Source organism: Rhea americana, unplaced genomic scaffold, assembly GCF_003343005.1.
Source record: "Rhea americana isolate MKP2758 unplaced genomic scaffold, rheAme1 scaffold_290, whole genome shotgun sequence".
NCBI classification, from domain to species: Eukaryota; Metazoa; Chordata; class Aves; order Rheiformes; family Rheidae; genus Rhea; species Rhea americana.
This window is the reverse complement of record NW_028186413.1, coordinates 987,210-1,006,903: the sequence shown is the minus strand read 5'-3', so window position 1 is coordinate 1,006,903 and position 19,694 is coordinate 987,210. Positions and strand designations below refer to the sequence as shown.

General features: G+C 40.9%; 1 protein-coding gene across 1 annotated transcript; it reads right to left on the bottom strand.

The window, feature by feature from the left end:
- Window positions 1-5,131: 5,131 nt before the first annotated feature.
- Window positions 5,132-19,688, bottom strand: RWDD1 (RWD domain containing 1). Its single transcript, XM_085309124.1, has 7 exons — window positions 19,592-19,688; window positions 17,511-17,576; window positions 12,693-12,823; window positions 10,115-10,258; window positions 9,657-9,789; window positions 7,926-7,988; window positions 5,132-5,454 (listed from the first exon to the last, which is right to left on the bottom strand). The coding sequence occupies exons 1-7, from the start codon at window positions 19,662-19,664 to the stop codon at window positions 5,342-5,344; spliced, it is 723 nt and encodes a 240-aa protein (XP_085165250.1). The 5' UTR covers window positions 19,665-19,688; the 3' UTR covers window positions 5,132-5,341.
- Between the last annotated feature and the right edge of the window lie 6 nt (window positions 19,689-19,694).

The following is a 19,694-nucleotide window of genomic DNA, read 5'->3' as shown; positions in this document are numbered from 1 at the left end:
TGATTTCCAGCTATGTTACAGAGATAAAAATTATGTCAGCTCATTCACAAAACACAACGTGCCCAAGGAAACAACTCAGGTACACTAGCTTCCTGCTTGTAGTTTTACAGGCTACTTTAGTTAATCTTCATACCATAAAGGCAAGGCAAGACCACCGTCTGGAGCCCTGGCAAGGACAGGTATACAAACACAAGGCACGCTACGGTCGATGCTGAGCGTTTATTGCCTCTGCCTCTGAGTCTGGAGGGCACAGGGAAAGGTGATTATTTGGAACAAAACGTTTCTTCCTCAGCTTTTTTCCCAGATACCAACTGCAGTCGCTGGGAAGAAAGGCAAGAGTTGAACACTCATCCTTGCCTCCAGCGGTGAGGTCCACACCCTCACACTAGAGTAGAATGCTGTCATCTGCTGCTGAATCACTGTCCTAACAAGTRAGCCAGCGGAGGACGTAATTTCTAACTTTAATAACATCCCAAACCATCGTTTCCACTTGACACAAGCATCTACCTTGGTTTTCCCATAAACTGTCTGAAAAACAGAAAATTTCCCGAGCGTTCACATCCTGGCTCGGCATCAGCCATCATTTCCTCTCCTTTGCAGTCCAGCGGTTTCAGCCTTCTGATACATTGTAGTTCCTTTCTTCCTGGACAGAAATATTCACGCACAGCAGTGTCGTAACGATAGCTGCTTCTGTTAGACGAAGGAGACCTTGTATAATCAACCTGTAAGAAGAATTCTTTTATGTCGCTCAGCGGTACAACCAGATCATCTTTCCTTCTGGGAACTTGATAGCCCTCATATAAAGAAAATAAATAAATTACAGTACAAACTTGCATGACCTGTGTAATCACTATACCCCTAGACATGCGAGTCTGAACTTCCCAAAGGGMGCCAGTGGCCTCTTCCACTTGTACACATTTATATTGGCCACAGAAAAGGTAAAACTAGTTCAAAGTCAGAAGCTTAATATATGCCTTTTACTGAGTTTGCTTTAAGCACAAATGGCAGAACTAGCGATTACAAGCAGGTCCTTGATCTTTGCTCTTCTTCCAGTGGCAGGCTATATCTACAAGTCCCATTGTAACARTAAAAAGCCCCAGTTAAACCTCAACACAACCGCAGCAATAAAATAATAAAAATCTCATGCTATGTACTGTATGTCAYGRTATGGCCCTCAGGTAACACTGTGAGTCACAGAAAATTATGCCTGCATTTGGTACAGAAAGCAGCATCGAGCTCAAGGCAGTACGTGCAATTACTTGAAATCACAGAATCACAGAATGGGTAAGGTTGGAAGGGACCTCTCAAAATCATCAAGTGCAACCTCCCTGCTCAAGCAGGGCCACCTCAAGCATGTTAGACAGGATCACATCCAGGTGAGTTCTGAGGATCTCTAGAGAAGGAGACTCCACAACCTCTCTGGGCAACTCGTGCCAGTGCTCTGCCACTCTCACAGTAAGGAAGTTTTTCCTCATATTCAGGTGGAACTTTGTGTGTCTCGGTTTGTGCCCGCTGCCTCTTGTCCTGTCACTGGGCATCACTCAAGAAATTCTGGCCCCATCCTCTTGACTCCCTCCCTTAAGCTATTTGTAGACACTGACAAGATCCCCTCTTGCTCTTCTCTTCTCCAGSCTRARRAGGCCCAGCTCTTGGCAGCCTTGCTCCAGCCCTCTAGTCATCTTCATAGCCCTTAGCYGGACTCTCTCCAGTAGCTCCACGTCTCTCTTRTGCTGGCAAGCCCAGAAGGGGACGCAGTACTCGAGATGAGGCCTCMSCAGGGCTGAGTAGAGGGGCAGGATCACCTCCCTCAACTTGCTGGCAACACTCTTCCTAATGCACCCCAGCAGACCATTGGCCTTCTTGGCCACAAGGGTGCATTTGTGGCTCAGGGTCAACTTGTTGTCCACCAGAATTCCTGGCTCCTTCGAGCAGCGCTGCYTTCCAGTAGGTCAGCCCCCAGCCAATGCTGGTGCATCAGATTATTTGTCCAAAGAGCCCASCTGCAAAGCACTGAAGGGACAATTTAAAAAAGATTCTTCAGCACCTCTTGGATTCTGCGGCACAAGGCTCAGAGCAGTCATATGACGCTTCCTTCCCTCAGCATCTAGTATCTGAGGATCTTGGATCCAGGCAGAGTCTCCCGTCTGGTCCAAAATTCGAATTTCTTTCAACATCCATGCAGTTTAAAGTAGAGATACCTGGGACACMTTGTAGCCTGCCGGTTAAGAGTCTCCTGGGAGAAAGCCTGAAGTTGACTATCCCAAAGGAATTGTACTTTAAGTTCCCAATTCTTGGCCAAAGCCCTCTAGGCATTGACCATTTAAAGGATAGGGGCATTCTGCCAGCAGGTTTTGTTTGTTTGAAAGCAGGTGGCATTCATAATTGCATTTCTGCACATCCCCTAGTCCTTGCAGTCTGTCAGGTGTGTCCTGAGATTGCATTCCTGCAGCATCCTGATCTGGTATGCAYCATCCTTTGGAATTTAATAGAACTTACTCAAAATGCTCATCATGATCAAGATTAAAGTAGTTCTGGTCATAGGGTACTGAGGCAACTCCTAATAATCTCCCTAAACACACCATATTTTAAGTTTTAGGCTCACAGAGTTAAAAGGAGGGTACAAACAAGTTTGTCAACATCACGATTTTGAACCATAAAAATTCTATCAAAGTTATTTCTTCAGTCTAAGCCAAAGTGCCTAAGTAAATTTTAAATATCTCATCTAAACTTCTTCCACCAAATAGAATAAGCTCCTCTCTCCATCCATTTCAGCCAACTAAAACACGTAAATGGAGTCAAGTCCACTTTCAGTCAAGTTCCCCTTTATTTCACAGCTGGTAATCACTAATAAAACCCCAAAAAGTCTAAAACTCATTAAAGTCATTCTTGAARTCATTCAGAAGTTCATACTGAATCAGAGCCCTGTTTTAAAGGCTTAGAAGAATGGACTTTTTAAGCAATATTTTGTCACTTCAACTCCTATTATTTCCTCCACTTTGAAATACCAGGTGCAAGTTCTTCACAATAAYGAAAAGAAACATTTTCATGTTTTCACTCCTTTGACATTGCTTTAGCTTTTTCAAGTTGCACACTCTCTACATGAAAAATCAATAGATATACTAAGCTGACAACAGAAGGGAAAAACCTCACTAATCTAGAAGTACCCGTAGTGAGACATAACCATTTTTTCTATTCAGAGGATGCTTAAGAAGTGACACATTTTCAAAATTTTCTCAGATTACCATATCTCTTGCAGACTATACAGTATTCCTAGATTCAATCCATACTCACTGCTTTTACGAAAAAAATGCCACATTTAAAGATGCATGGCTGATGATGCTAAGCAACCTTAGAAGTCAAGGGTTTTTTGTGCCACTGAATTAAGACTTGGCAAATGAAAATTACAATTCAGTGCTGAGCAGCATTTTAAAGTGGACTAGCAATTAAATAAGAAGCTGCATAGAGGCACCCTAAAACTTGCACTCCAACCATAACTTTGAAAAAGTCATATTTCATCTCACATTAGCTCACAAGCTTTTAAACATATGCATGTTGCTCTGCTGGAGCAGAGATCCTGTTTATTGCTCTGTAAACATACAACAGTACTGCTGAAACCTCAGTTCTTGTCTGAACTTCTTAGTAGCCAAAATTAAAAAGACTGAATAGAGGAGGATAGAAACAAAGGGACATCTGGCTAATTGATAAAACTATTTACAGGCTACTTCAACACTTACTTCATCTACTTAAAACTCATGTTTATTCCTCTTTAATACAAAGAAAAGGCTACTGAAACATTAAATGTGATAATTCTAAGTGGACGATTTTCAGAGCTATGTGAGAAGAAAAAGAAAAGTTACACATCCTTAAATTATTTCTGGGATGAAAGTTGTCACCTTGAATATGGGAATTCCAAATATTAAAGTTCATAAAGTTGTTTTCCCTGAAGCACTGTGATGCTCTAGTGCAACTCTATTTTCAAAGGTTCAATGCTAAGCACTTAAGGCAACCTTAGTAATGCATTTTAAACTTCAGCACACAGTTTTTCCCACTGCTGATGTGCCTGCTGGTTCTCTAGTTGGAGAGGGGTTTTTTGAAACCTTCCTCCATATTATCATCCTTCTGGCTGATGTGTCATTGTACTCCCAAACATAGCCTGTGCAGTCACCAATGCAGTTCTTGCAAGGCTTGATTTTTGCAGGTTCCAAGAGTGGGAGGAGTCTAACATCAGCTATTAGCTCCAMAAGTAACTCTGTAGAGTGGTTAGCAATCACAAGTTGATTTGCACCTTTACTGTATGTCACACTAAGACTTTCACAGGCTGCCAACAACATGCTTCTAAACAACTTCTAAAACAACATTTAAACTTATAAGCACTCTATAAATCTTGATATTATATTCTGAATTTTCACTTTCACTGGCTAATAATATGAGTCACGCACTCCACTGATAGCGTATTCACACTTCTGTTCTCAGACAAAGTCTTATTAAAGCCAAAAGCAAATTAATTTTTGTAGGTTTTTTTTTTGCATCAAAATTAATTGATGCATAAGTTCCAAAGGAGAAAAACAAATAAAAAACTCTTTGTACACACATCAACCAAACTCTTTAAGACGACTTCAACCAAACTCTTTAAGAAGACTTTGTCTCATTCAGATTTTTTCCCTTACAAAATTGAACTATTGGTTTTGAAACTATTACCCTTACCATGGCAGAGATTTTACTCTAGTAATATGCAAATAGTTTCCATTTAATTTTGGAAGGCTGTGCCTTATTGAAAGGTGACTAGTGCTGCCTACTTATGGCTACTCATGAATCTGACAGATTGAGGCCCTAGAACTGACCATTTCTTGAAGCAGTATAGAATTCCAYTGGGAATGGGGAGTAACTGCATATTTTGTGATCCCTTTTATTCACTGAAACTGCCCATATCCTAGGTGGTATATCCTAGAGTGGAAGATAGCAGAATAGCTGCTCAGTCTTCAAGTGCAGGTGTGTTTAGTGCTTGCTCTGATATGTTTCCATCTCGCTTGTTGTCATGTCCCTTCAAGGGACAGTTACTTAAGTGGAAAGGAAAAAATAAAGAACAGGAAATACAAGTATGTATTTTCAGATAGATCAGCGTGCCTCAAAATTTTCATTTGAAATATTAAAGTCAATTTATTTATGATGAAAATCATCAGAAGACCATTCTCCTGGATTTAAAATATTTTGKTTTTTTTTCTCCAAAGAAAAAGAAAGAAAAGCAATGTACTCTAGGTACAACCACAGATGCTGTGGCTTTCCTGCCAGCCTCTCTTCCTTACATGTCCATACTGATGATACATCCAGTTCCAAAAAAAGACTAATCACTATCTAAATTAACAGGGTTGTAGTCAGGGTCATCYTCTTCATCTTCCAACTCTAAATCATCCATTTCTTGGAATAAAGATTCATCAACCTCCACACTGTTTCCAGCTGCAAGGAAAAGAAAATAACTTGTTTTCCATACAAGCAGGAGAACAAAATACCTGAACAACAAAAAACACAATACTGTTCTATAGTTATTCTTCAATGCAGGAATTGTTAACTTTTGGGCTTTTTATATATTCAGTGGACATGGAAAAAGAATTGTATTTTGTATTTTTACAGCTAATGAAGCTTTTTCCTCACTTTCCAAAAACCCAGTAAGGAGAAGCGTGACATAGGACCTCAGCATCCACTAGAAAAAGACAAGTTAACATTTGTAGTCCCCAGAAACAGAAATCCTTTCTCCTACCCATTTTCAAAGTGAGAGCTCAAGACCTCAAATTTGGAATAGTTGCAACTACCATAATCAAAGAAACACTTTCATGGTTTTTAAAAGCTTTATGTACAATAATATACATATTTTATGTGTCTGTGTGTACACATCTTTCTCTCCAGCTTTCTAAAGTTAACACCTTAATGTTTAAATGTCAAATAACATTATATAGTCCAACATTAATAGAAAAATGTATATTGTAACCATTACATAATAATGAAGGCATTCAATACGATTAAATGTTCAAGGCTCTAACTACTGGAGCAACAATACTCAAGAACATCTGGCTAGCTCAGAAGAGAACAACATTAGACATATGCTGTGCTTTTTTTGTCTTTCAAGACTTCTCTCCTGCTACAGCATTTTAAGTCTCTCCAATCTTGCTTAACCTCTAATTTCATTTTTTCAAACCTCTTGCATACACTGAATTCWGTTTGTATTGTTCAATTCTTAGGAAAGAGTTTTCCATACACTCATCTACTTACTTACTTAAGTATGCAAACAAATGAATTTTAATGTATTCTTAAAGCAAGTTTCCTGAAAAAGTTCTGAATACAAGAGTCATTTATATAAGTGTATACAAGTGAACACCTAAGAAACACTAGAACAGATAGAATTATTCTTTAAAAAGTATTTTCTTTATAAGCAAATCTGAAGGGCAGAAAGCTATTGAAGACAAGCATTAATATTTCAAAAAAAAGTTTTCAGGCTTCTATTGAGGCTGAAAGTTTTAGAAGTGAGCTGAAGCTCTGCATGCTTTCACATTTTCTTCAGAAATAGATGAAAATAAAGCAAGAGCAAATTTGAGGGTTATTGTCATTCAATTTGTGCATGACAACAGCGACATCTTCTGGCCACTGAAAAAGTGTTTTTGTGCAGTTTTTGAAAGATAYGTTAAAACCGTTTCCATCTAAAAGATAATGTCATTATGCCATTTCAGCTGCAAATTACTTATTASACTAAATTGCAATTACTAATCTGTTGCATTTATGCTAGAATGTAAACCAGCAAAAAACCCAGGAGTTTTATTACTGATAGCAACATGATTAGAGTTAACATATTAGTAAYAGCATTAAAGTTAACACATTAAATCCAAGTCATTATATGAAAAACACATGCACAAAACCAAAATATAGAGATCTGTTCCTCCCTAGAATAAGCTAAAGATTCAATGAACAGGCCATCTTCATTTTGAATATTTTGGAGAAGAGTGAGCTTAATTACATTCTATAGTCAAAAAACAAACAAATAAAAACCTCAAAACCTCTGCAAACTCCTCTTTCCCACCCCCTGTCCCAAACAAAAAGACACTGTTACTTCTTCTGGTTTATATTCACTAATGTTCATGACAAACTAACTTCACATTATGTTTTAATTGTTACACCCAGAATTAATTCTAGKCTCTTTCTGCACGTGTATTTGACAACAGCAGTAGATACATAGAGACATGAAACAATTGGCTTAACACAAAATCATTCTTTTAAACTAGGGTACTAAAGCAGTACAGRAAATGAATTAAGCATGTGATTATGAGTGGATTTATTTTGATTCCTCTCCAACAAATTTTCCAAGTTTAACAGTTTTTAGCCCAGGCTTGTAAAGTTTTTAACTGAGACCAGGGCAATTTTCTCAGTAAGATAACAGTCAAATAAAATCACAAAGAAAAGCTGAGTTGCACAGACGTAAATAAAATTTAATTAGACCTGTAAGATGTTTATTACTGGTGTTGGGACTCCAAGAAAAAAGTAGAACGTTAAGATCTATGACTGAAATAGRGGACAAGAAGTCTGACTATTACAAAACCACATTTTTATTTTTATTTCCAATCTAAACACCTGAATAGAAGCAAGAGAAATACTATATATAAATATAGATGTCATTTGATATTATTATATTAGTATATAATAATACTGTCAACTTAAAACTGAAAATAAATATGCTTTAGGATCTTGAAAAAAAAGTTGGAGTGAATTTTAATCACTTTTGTTCAATCTTCAAAACAGTACTTGAACCAGAATCTTCCAAACTTACTATCGATACTATCAAGGTAAGATTTTAAAACAGAAYTGTAACACAAATTTTGCTTAGGAATTTTGACCTATTTTAAACCATTGTCTTTCAGTAGTGGAAACAAACACATATTTACCTTCCTCCAAGAACTGGATGTCAGATGTGTCCAGATTGTGATCCATCTCAAATAGCTGTTTTCCTAGAAATTACAAATTGAAAAATAAATTAGCAAGAAGGATTTTGAAATAACTAATATGCCCACCTAAGAAAACAAGAGTTAGTGCATGCATTTTAGTTTTTTCAAATAACCTTTTTTTAAAAAATAAAAATAAAAAAAGCTGCTCATTTCTCTAAGTTCCCCATTCTCATTTAGGATTGTTCACCCAGCTTTCTTCCATATGAATAGGCCCTCCTCAGTGAGATGAATCACTGTTCTTTGTAGTGACTTTAGTGACTTTTTGAGTCACTTTAACGTTATTAAGGTTTTAATAACAGGGTGGGAAAGTTTACACTGTACTACCCCACAGTACTTTTTCAGGCCTAACACTCTGGCCTGCATTCCATAAGAAAAGCTTTGTGGGGAATGAAAAGGAAGCTAATTCCCCCCCCCACATTCTCTACATGCTCCTCATCCAAAAACAAGTCAGCCCAAACAGGATCTTACACCTGTGCAAGAAAACATCACAAAAGGTAAAGTGAAGCCTTTCTAATGGGAGGCGGGGGAGGAAATGCTCACAACTTTTTCAAATAAATTATCTATTTTCAAAGTAGTAATAGTATGCATCTGCATCACTTACGCAAGCCCCTGCCAACAAGACCGGCATAGTAAAACTTATGCAACATTTTTTACTTCTACTGGGGTTGCACAGATAACATCTGAGATTAAGTCCATTTCTAATTTTGCAGAATCATTGAATCAGTAAGGTTGGAAGGGACCTCTGGAGATCATCTAGTCCAACCTCCCTGCTCAGCAGGGTCACCTAGAGCATGTTAGACAGGGTTGCATCCAGGTGAAAGAAGGGAGAGATTCTATAAACTAGATTCTTATAAATAGACCTAGCATGCTAACAATAATTTAAGAGCACAAAAACTAGAGGAAGTCTGATTTCCACCATCTGATCTTCRTAGATGCCTGAACGTATTTCCTTCAGAGCGGTATCAAATGTCTCCTTCAACTTGTACAGCCTTTTATGAAACTAGTGGCAACTTACCATCTATAAGATTTCTCTCTGTCAAATTTGATCAAAACTGGCCACAGGTTTCAAAAACTATTGCGATAAGGGAGGAGATAACAGTGATAATGATCATGTAAGTTCATCTTTCTCAAGTAAAAGTTAGTTTCTCGAGTAGGTTAAAAATGGATCCAAGGTCACAAGAGAGCCATAGCCAAAGCTATGCTGTGGCAAGTCTGGGGAATACTGCCCAGGATTTATTCTTATATGCAGGTTCTCAAAAGAAAAGGCATTAGAATAATTTGAATTCACTGTATGATCCAGTGCCCTGTTGCTAAAGCAATAAAGGCCAAAGTGTGAAGTAGGCTCTGTTGCTTAACGATTCCCAACTATTTCTGCCAGGACAATAGCAGCAGCAGCAAGTCAAAGTGGTACAATGTCTGGCAAAAAATCAGTACAGAAGCTTACTCACAGTTTGGGAATCTTAATGATTTCAGTAGAAMTCTTCAATCTGGCTGCTTTATACTTAGCCTAACATCAGCATTCAAGACTTCAGTCAGAGACATAAGGTCAATAATCTAATACTGCATTAAAATGTATTTACTACTATCATATTTCAGTGTGAAAGTAATTTTAGACTTGTCATTATAGTTTGATAGCATTGCAAAAACTTCAGGAAGAATTCTAAGTCTTACCACTTAATTTATTTTTTCCTGCTTGTTCTTCTTCTTTCATTTTTTTTCTTTTTATTTCTAGGAGTTCTGCATCAAACTTTGCTTTCCAATTTAGAAAATTCTCAATTGTAACAGGAGTACCATGAAAACGTTGCTAAAGAAAACAAAAAAATAAAAAATATCAAGGCCAGAAATGCAATCAACTGGCAAAGCTACATACAACGATGAGCATTCTCTTCATACTCATACATATCCATATATATATATATATGTAAAATATAYACACACACACACACATATTAGTTTTTACTCTTAAAAACTCACTAAAGTACTCTAAAGAATCTTCAAGTTCTCAAGTYCTAATTAGATCAACTTTGGGCTAGTTGTTCCTCTCTCAGTGCAACTGAGAACTGCTCYTGCATCAAACTTGTGCAGTAAAAATGTGGGAAATTTTTAGTTGAAAAGAGTATTTTACATACTTTTTCTTCTTCTTCTACTTCTCGTTCTTTCTGTTTCTTTTCTTCTTCTCTTCGTGTTTTTATTTGATCCACTATTTCATTTAATTTCTCCTGTACAGCTGAGACTAGAGTAAAGATCATTACCATTCCCAAATTTTCTTCTGCCTGAAACATAAAGGGAACCTTAAATAGAAGTAAAACCTCAAGCCTTCAGTAACTGAATACATACATCTGTTTGGAAAGCACGATGCTGTGCCAAYGTAAATAACGCAACTGAGGCACTCTGCACCAGTTTCAAACACTCACTGTCAAATCTCAATCAAAATGAGCCTGAAATAGGTGGGCAGCAAAGCACTAACAATGATCTCTGTGTTCAGTTTATCAACATCTTCTAGATTTCAGGGAGGCTTTTTCCACAAATAAAACAAAGTCTACAGTAGGATCACAACTGCAAGATCTGAATACCATAGGTCTTAGAGACAACTGACACTCAGAGTCTCTCTTCTTTTGAATGACTTACTCTTTAATCCCATATACATGTTCTTTTGAAGTGGGACAGTTTCCCATGGAAAGGAAAAAAAATCAGTTGTTGGAAGGAAGATTACAGAGAGCATTATAAATCCTAAAGAAGAAACATATCTGTAGAACAGAATATGCCAATTTTAAGGCAGCGAAGGCAGGAATTGTAAATAATTCCTGAAACCAAACAGGTGTTTCTGCGCATTCCCTCACAAGGCAGTCACCAGTCCCAATAACTGAAAGATCTTTCCAGTAACATAACTCTTTGGTGGGGGGGAGGAAAAAAAAAAGGTTGAAGTAGTATTTTTAATTCTGTCTGAACAAAATTAAAGTAGCCTATTTCCACAAATACCGTAACAGTTGAATGAATTCATGTTAAGCTAGAACTAAAAAAGAASGGTAGCCTTAGAGCTCTTCCACTTCATCATTGTATCTATGAGCCCTGAATTATCACTATTTTGTTTATCTCATGCTTCCAAAGGAAAACTGGAATAAAGCAAATCTCTATCTTCAAGAGGACATGGGAAATTACAGGCCAGTTAGCCTTACTTTGATCCCCGGGACGGTGATGGAACAACTAATTCTGGATACTACTTCTAAACACATGAAGGACAAAAAGGTGATTGGGAGCAGTCATTATAGATTTACAATGAGGAAATCACGCTTAACCAACCTGATAACCTTCTATAATGAGAAGATTGTCTTGGTGGATGAAGGGAAAGCAGTGCATGTTGTTTATCTTGACTTCAGTAAGGCTCTTGACACCGTCTCCCATAACATCCTCAGAGAAGCTGACAAAATATGGCTAGATATGTGGTCAGAAAGGTGAACTGGAAGCTGGCTGAACTGCTGGGTTTCAACTACTGTCACTAGTGGTGTGCCCCACTGGTTGACACTAGTGCCAACACTGTTTAACCTCTTCATTAATGACCTGGATGTTCAGGCTGAATGTACTCTCAGCAAGTCTGTTGATGACACAAAACTGGGAAGAGTGGCTGATACACCAGAACACTGTGCTGCCATTTAGAGAGACTTCAACAGGCTGGAGATATGGGCAGAGAAGAACCTCATGAAGTTCAACAAAGGTAAGTGCATGGTCCTGTACCTAGGGAGGAATAAGCCCAGGCACCACTGCAGGCTGGGGGCTGACCAGCCAGAAAGCAGCTTTGCAGAGAAGGACCTTGAGGTGGACAAGTTTGACCATGGGCCAGCAATATGCTCTTGCAGCAAAAAAGGGTCAACAGTACTGCATTAGGCAGAGTGTTGCTAGTAGGTTGAGAGAGGTGATAATTCCTCTCTGTGGACAGAAGCACTGGTGAGGCCACATCTGGAGTGCTGTCTCTGATGCTGGGCTCACCAATAAAAAATAAATAAATTAAAAAAAAATCCGAAACCATGGATTTATCGGAGTGAGTCCTGCAAAGATGATTAAAGAGCTGGAGCACCTCTCATATGAAGACAGCTGAGAGAGCTGGGACTGTTCAGCCTGGAGAAGACTTAGGGGGGATCTGATGTGTGTGTAAGTATCTGAAGGGAGGATGTAAAGAGGGTGGTGTCAGACTTCTCAGTGGTGCCCAGTGACAAGATGAGAGGCAATGAAACACAAGAAAACACTTTTTTGTTGGGAGGGTGGTTCAACACTGACACAAGTTGCCAGAGATGTTGTGGATTCTCCATCTTTGGGAATATTCAAAACCCAACTGAACATGGTGCCAGACAATATGCTCCAGCTGATCCTGATTTAGCAGGGGGGTTGGACCAGATGATCTCCAGAGATACCTTCCAACCCAGTCACCATTCTGTAATTCTGTGGAGTCATTTCACATTGAAGTGTTCATATAGGATATTAACAAAAAAAATGCTAAAGATATAATAATGCACTATTTATCATAATTCCAAAAACAGATCTGTAATTTGAATGTTACTTACCAAGCTCAAAAATCAAAGYGACCTCTATAGCAGGGAATATATTTCAAATCAGTAGGACATACTTCAGTAAACAATGGACTAGAAAGATAAACCCTGGACAATGAAATGTGAAGTGATATCAGGAAGAACCRAGATACTCAATTTTCCTTACCTGTTGTTCTAGTAGTTTTATTATATTTGTGACATCATTATCKTCAAGATTCTCCTGGGAGACAATTTCATAAAGTGGCGTTTCATCAGGGTATTTTTCTCTATAGGTAAACTTAAGAGTTGTCTGGACAGCTACAGGACAAAAAAAAMCATATTCTTATGATAACTTCATAATTTTAACTATGTTTATTTTTCTATTGCATCAGCAGCCTAATAACAAACAAAAGATTTTAAAATAGAAAAAAAGTCTTAAAGGAACAGTCATCTTACACAGAAGTTAAAACTACATGAACYGATTTAAACATGATGCAACAACAGTGAGAAATTGAGATTGTTTATGGAAGGGTGAACTTTACAGTTATCAAGTATTCATGTCTGAAAGGACTTTACAAAATGTGGAAAATTTTATGTGGTGTGATGGGTCCTTGAGCAATAATCTCTTTTCATCCCTCAGCCCACTTAAAACTGGAAAAAAAGAAGCAGAGTCCTAACAGTTGAAATGCCTGTACACCAATGCATGCAGCATGGGGAACAAACAGGAGGAACTGGAGATCTGTGTGTGATCGCAGGGCCGTGATCTCATTGCAGTCACAGAGACATGGTGGGATAGCTCACATGACTGGAATGCTGTCATGGATGTCTACATGCTTTTTAGGAAAGACAGGCCAGGAAGGTGAGGTGGTARAGTTGCTATTTATGTGAGAGAGCAACTGGAATGCATTGAGCTCTGCCTAGGAGTGGAGGAGGAGGAGGCAGTTGAGAGCTTATGGGTAAAGATCAAAGGGCAGGCTAGCATGGGGGACACTGTTGTGGGTGTCTACTACAGGCCACCCAAACAGGAAGAGAAAGTTGATGAGGCCTTCTGTAGACAGCTGGAAGTAGCCCCATGATCACATGCCCTGTCAGGGTTCAACCACCCTGACATCTGCTGGAGGGACTACACAGCAAGGCACAAGCAGTCCAGGAGRCTCCTGCAATGCACTGATGGTAACTTCTTGTCACAAATAGTGGAGGAGCCTATAAGGAAGGGTGTCCTGCTGGACCTTGTCCTTACCAACAGAGAGGGACTGGTTAGAGATGTGAAGGTCGGGGGCAGCCTTGGCTGCAGTGACCATGAGATGGTGGGAGTTCAGGATCCTGCAGGAAAGAAGTAAGGCAGCAAGCAGGACTGCAACCCTGGACTTCAGGAGAGCAGACTTTGGGCTCTTCAGAGACCTGCTTGGAGGAATTTCATGGGTTAAGGCCCTAGAAGGAAGGGGGRTCCAGGAGAGATGGCTAATATTCAAACATCAACTTCCTCCAAACTCAAGAGCGGTGCGTCCCTCTGAGTAAGAAGGGCAGCAAAAGGGGCAGGAGACCTCCATGGGTGAGCAAGGAGCTCTTGGCCAAATTCAGACARAAGAAGTACACAGACTGCGGAAGAGGGGACAGGCTACTTGGGAGAATTATAGGAATGAGGTCAGGGTATGCAGAGATGCTGCGAGGAAGGCTAAGGCGCAGCTGGAATTGAGTCTGGCAAGGGATGTCAGGGACAACAGGAAGGGCTTCTCCAAATACATCAGCAGCAAGAGGAGGACTAGGCAAAATGTGGGCCCGCTACTGAATGGGGCGGGAGCMCTGGTGACAAGGGATACAGAGAAGGCAGAATTACCAAATGCCTTCTTCGCTTCAGTCTTCACTGCTAAGGGCAGCCYCCAGGAATCCYRMAGCCTGGATGTGAGGGAGAAAGTCCAGAGAAGGGAAGACTTTCCTTTGGTTGAGGAGAATAGGATTAGAGACCTTCTGGGCAGGCTAGACATCCACAAATCCATGGGCCCAGATGGGATGCACCCACAGGTACTGAGGGAGCTGGAGGATGTTGTTGCCAGGCCGCTCTCCATCATCTTTGAAAGGTCCTGGAGAACTGGAGAGATGCCTGGGGACCGGAAGAAAGCCAATGTCACTCCAGCCTTCAAGAAGGGCAAGAAGGAGGACCCAGGCAGCTATAGGCCGGTCAGCCTCACCTCCATCCCTGGAAAGCTGATGGAACAGCTCATTCTAGATGTCATCTCCAGACATATGGAGGARAAGAAGGTGATCAGGAATAGCCAKCATGGATTCACCAGGGGGAAATCCTGCTTGACCAATCTGAGAGCCTTCTATGATGGCATGACTRGCTGGGTAGRTGAGGGRAGAGCAGTAGACATTGTGTACCTTGACTTCAGCAAGGCTTCTGACACTGTCTCCCAYAACATYCTCCTAGKTAAGCTCAGGAAGTRTGGGTTAGACGAGTGGACAGTGAGGTGGATTGAGAACTGGCTGAAAGGCAGAGCTCAGACGGTCGTCATCAGTGGCATGAAGTCTAGTTGGAGGCCTGTGGCTAGTCGAGTTCCCCAGGGCTCAGGACTGGGTCCCACCCTGTTCAACTTCTTCATCAGTGACCTGGATGGGGGGACAGAGAGCCTCCTCAGCAAGTTTGCTGATGCTACCAAGCTGGGAGGAGTGGCTGACACACCAGGGGGCTGTGCTGCCATTCAGAGAGACCTGGAGAGGCTGGAGAGCTGGGCGGAGAGGAACCTCCTSAGGTTCAACAAGGGCAAGTGCAGAGTCCTGCACCTAGGGAGGAATAACCCTAGGCACCAGTACAAGCTGGGGGCATTACCTGCTGGAGAGCAGCTCTGCAGAGAAGGACCTGGGAGTGCTGGTGGATGACAAGTTGACCATGAGCCAGCAATGTGCCCTTGTGGCCAAGAAGGCCAATGGTCTCCTGGGGTGCATTGGGAAGAGTGTTGCCARYAGGTSGAGGGAGGTGATCCTGCCCCTCTACTCAGCCCTGGGGAGGCCTCATCTCGAGTCCTGGGTCCAGTTCTGGGCTSCCCAGKACAAGAGAGACATGGAGCTGCTGGAGAGAGTCCAGTGTAGGGCTATGAAGATGAATCAGAGGGCTGRAGCACCTGCCCTATGAGGAACGGCTGYGAGAGCTGGGCCTGTTTAGCCTGGGGRAGAGAAGGCTGAGGGGGGATCTTACCAATGTGTACAAGTACCTGAAGGGAGGGTGTCAAGGGGACGGGGACAAACTCTYTTCAGMTGTCCCSTGTGACAGGACAAGAGGCAATGGGCAGAAATTGAAGCACAGGMAGTTCCGCCTGAGCGTGAAGGGGAATTTCTTCACTGTGAGAGTGACAGAGCACTCAACCAGGTTGCCCAAAGAGGTTGTGGAGTCTCCTTCTCTGGAGATCTTCAAGGCCCACCTGGATGCAGCCCTGTCTAACATGCTCTAGGTCACCCTGCTGAGCTGGCAGGTTGGACTAGATGATCTCCAGAGGTCCCTTCCAACCTTACTGATTCTGTGATTCTGTGAACAAACAGATCTAGAGAAAACCTCAGCATATTAATACTTTAACTCTGGACACCTGGCTGGAGTAGAAACCACTGTGTCAGGTACCAGGACTTCACCTACAGCATATGACAAGTACACAACATCTAGTAATTGTTATTAAGTAGGGAAGAGAACTGCCTAAGGAAAACACACTCAACATGAAGCCACCCAATGCTAGGATAAAAAGGAAACAACATCAGTAGGAATCATATTCCATCCCTTCATGTACCCTGCTCAGAATACCACAGTGAAAACTTCCTTCAGTTCAGGACTCAAACCTCTGGCTGACCAGCAGTCTACTCAAAACAGACACCAGTTCTGAGCAGGGCTTGCTCCTTTAAAACAGACAGTAGCAGTTTCTTCTTTTTAAYAGCAACTCAGAACAGTAGCTCTCAAACTCACCTGGAGCAAGGCTTGCTTATAAAAAGACCATACAGTTATTTGAAATAGGTACAAAGATACCGAATACTTACAAGGACTTGGAACCTTCAATCAGAAACTGTCCCTTAGGAGCTAGTATCTGCCCAAGTGTGATATACAGATTCAGTTCCCCTATATGGCTGTTGTACATGAAACTGCTGGATTACTTACTGATATGGCTGTAAGCTACTACAGAGATAGTGACAACTATTCTTTTTGAAGCTGCACTGTAAATAATCTGAGATTCAGCATATCTAAAAACAAATAGCAAGAAAGAGCACAACCCCACAGACCACAGTATTTGCACTAAAGGAGTGATCTGCTTAAATATTTTTTGTAAAATGATCATAGATCATCAGAACCATCTGGGGAATGCCTGCTGGATCACAGGGTCCCTCAAAGGGCTTAAAGTGGAGATATAGCAAATTCYTCATTACAGAACTAGGCTTATGCAGAAACTTGGTACACAGCTATTCAGCTCTATCCCAGCTGAGGCAATTCTAAATACATGCACGTACACATCTGAGTGTACAATGAACTACAAAGTTCATATGGAGTTCGGCTACCAGCTGAACTTGCTTGTGTAAAGGATTAAAATTTTGAACATGTCTTCTGTCCTAAGAGCTAAGGCACATTTGGACAAGCCAGACTGCCAGAAGTATTTCAGGGTACCATATAGCCTTTCTACCGTACAGCACTGGGTGCTGATGGCTCCAATCAAGAATGTTATAGGGACACAGTGAATTACAATTAGTCAGTCTGTAAGCAAAAGATATGTTGAGTACATACATCACTTGATGACAAAGAGCTTTCTGTACATGCAGCACCTTATCACAGACTAGTTCAGAATCTTTATCTCTATATATTACATACACTGTCCCCTTTAGCATAAACATAATAAATAAAAGATATTTCAAAKGGAGGTATACTTTAGAAAATAGTTCACAGGTATACGGAAGTATATTTTGAAACAGTGATTATAATTTTGGAAGTTACAGAACAGTCTTCCCTCCTATATATTTTAAGCCACGATCAACTTACTCTCATCATTTTCTCCTGCTTCAGATGTCACAGTGATTGTGAAAGTCGTTGGCTTTTCTGACAATACTGTTGGGGTGGGAGGGGGAAAAGAGAGAGAGAGAGAGATTGATTGATAGAGATTCCTTAAAATAGAAAACCACTTCACTTCTGATTGAGATTCCTTAAAACAGAAAACCACTTCACTTCATTAAACCTGAATTTCTATAGGACTAATGAGGCAAGATAGCTTTTTAATACAATCTGAAGGGCCTTTTCCTCTTATTTAATAAATACTTTTCTATTAACAACTATTTTCTGTATGATGTGACACTTAGAGTATTTTGTATAATAGCATAAACAATACACAGGAAGTTTCTCCAACAAAACATAAATATAGTGCAAATTAACATAAAATTAAAGGTAAGGATATAGAATATGTACAAACCTCCCCTCCCTCCCCCAGGATAACTCACTTGATTGTACTAGATAAGCATGATAAGTATCCAGTGCATTCTATAGTATACTTGCTCCTATTTCTATATTTAGGACAGATTAAAGTAACAAGTCCTTCTTAAAGCAAAAAGTGATACATAACACTTTCTAGTGTCTACCATTCAGATCTGGAACCACCTAAAAGAAAGAGGGATTGTAAACAATCAATACAAAAGTTAAATCCATGAGCTACCACATTTCACCAGGGAAAGCAAAATCAGGGCTTTTCTTTTACTATCCAAGTACTACACTAGAACAAAATTCATGAATTAGGCAGCTAGAAGAGAGAGAAGTGGAAAGTAATAATTCTGCAGAGCCACACAAGGAGTGAGCCCTATGATCTACAGTTTCACAGACTAGACGACTGCATCTCACTGCACAACTCTGGGCTGCGGACCACATCCTTGCATAAAGACTGCTTTGTATCACTGTCAAAATCCATGCTGAGAACTGTTTATTTGTAATCTAGTATGTATGACCTAAAAGTATTAATCAAATCATGCCCAATTGCCAATGTATTATAACAATCYTTTTTTTAATCCCTACCTCTTTGGGCACAAGAGCACTGCACGAATCAACAGTAACTGAGTAAACATTGGAACGGAGGTTGTACAAAAATATATTACAATCAGTGACTCGGCACCCTTAGCCATCAGTGATCAATTCACACGCCTTTAATATAAAACTGAAGAACCCAGGTAGATTTTTAGGTGATAGCAGTGGACAAATTATGTAGTAAAAGTCTTTGCAATTAAGTTACTGCTAAGTAAGAGACGATGGGACTTAGTGCAGACTAGGTACTGTGCAGTAAATGCAAGACAATTTTTTTCACTGTTAAATTCACTGGATGCTGAGCACCATCACAGTGGATTAGGGAGCATAGCAAATATCCATAATACCTTGACTGTATATGTAGGCAACCCTTGAGAATCTGAAGAGCAAATCCATCCATCACATGCAAGTTTTAGCAATATAATATACTAGAAGTGACACTTGCTTTTTCATCATAGGTCTGTTCTGGAATAAGGCAGATACTGACAGTACACTTACAGAGTCAACTGCATCTTTAAGTATCCTGAAATAACCCACACTTTGCAACTGTGAAAAGCAGCCATGAGAAAAGAAAACTGGTCGACACAGAAGCCAGTTCCTGAATCCCTGCTTAAAGACGACTTTTTTCTGAGTTTTCTGAGTTTCTCTAAAGATTATCCTTGCCCCAGCCACAGCTCAAGACACAGGAATCCGAGGCTGCRGCGGGGTGTCGCGGGTGCGCCACAGACTTAAGAGCCATTTAAACGAGCGTCGTACACACAGCAATACCAGACCTACAAGAACTTGGTGAAACCGCSGTCAATCACAACTGGAAAGAAAGTGTAAAGTCTCCTCTGTGGAGAAACCAAAAGAAAAGAGAAAGAAGAGGGAGTTCAGCCCGCGCCGCCAGAAGCGAGGCGATGCCCCAGGCAAACCCCGGCAGACAGAGCGCAGGCGAAGCGGGGCCCTGCCCGCTCCGCCCGGGCACCGGCTCGCCGCGCGGCCCGGGCCAGGTGGCGGAGCCCGGCGGAGCGGAGCCGGCAGCGCCGGGCTAGGGGCGGCGCCCCGCCGCGGCTCACCCGTGAAGGAGTCCGGGTAGATGGACTCCAGGGCCTCCAGCTCGTTGCGCTGCTCCTCGCTGTAGTCAGTCATCGTCGCCCACCGCCAACGGCCATGGGCCGC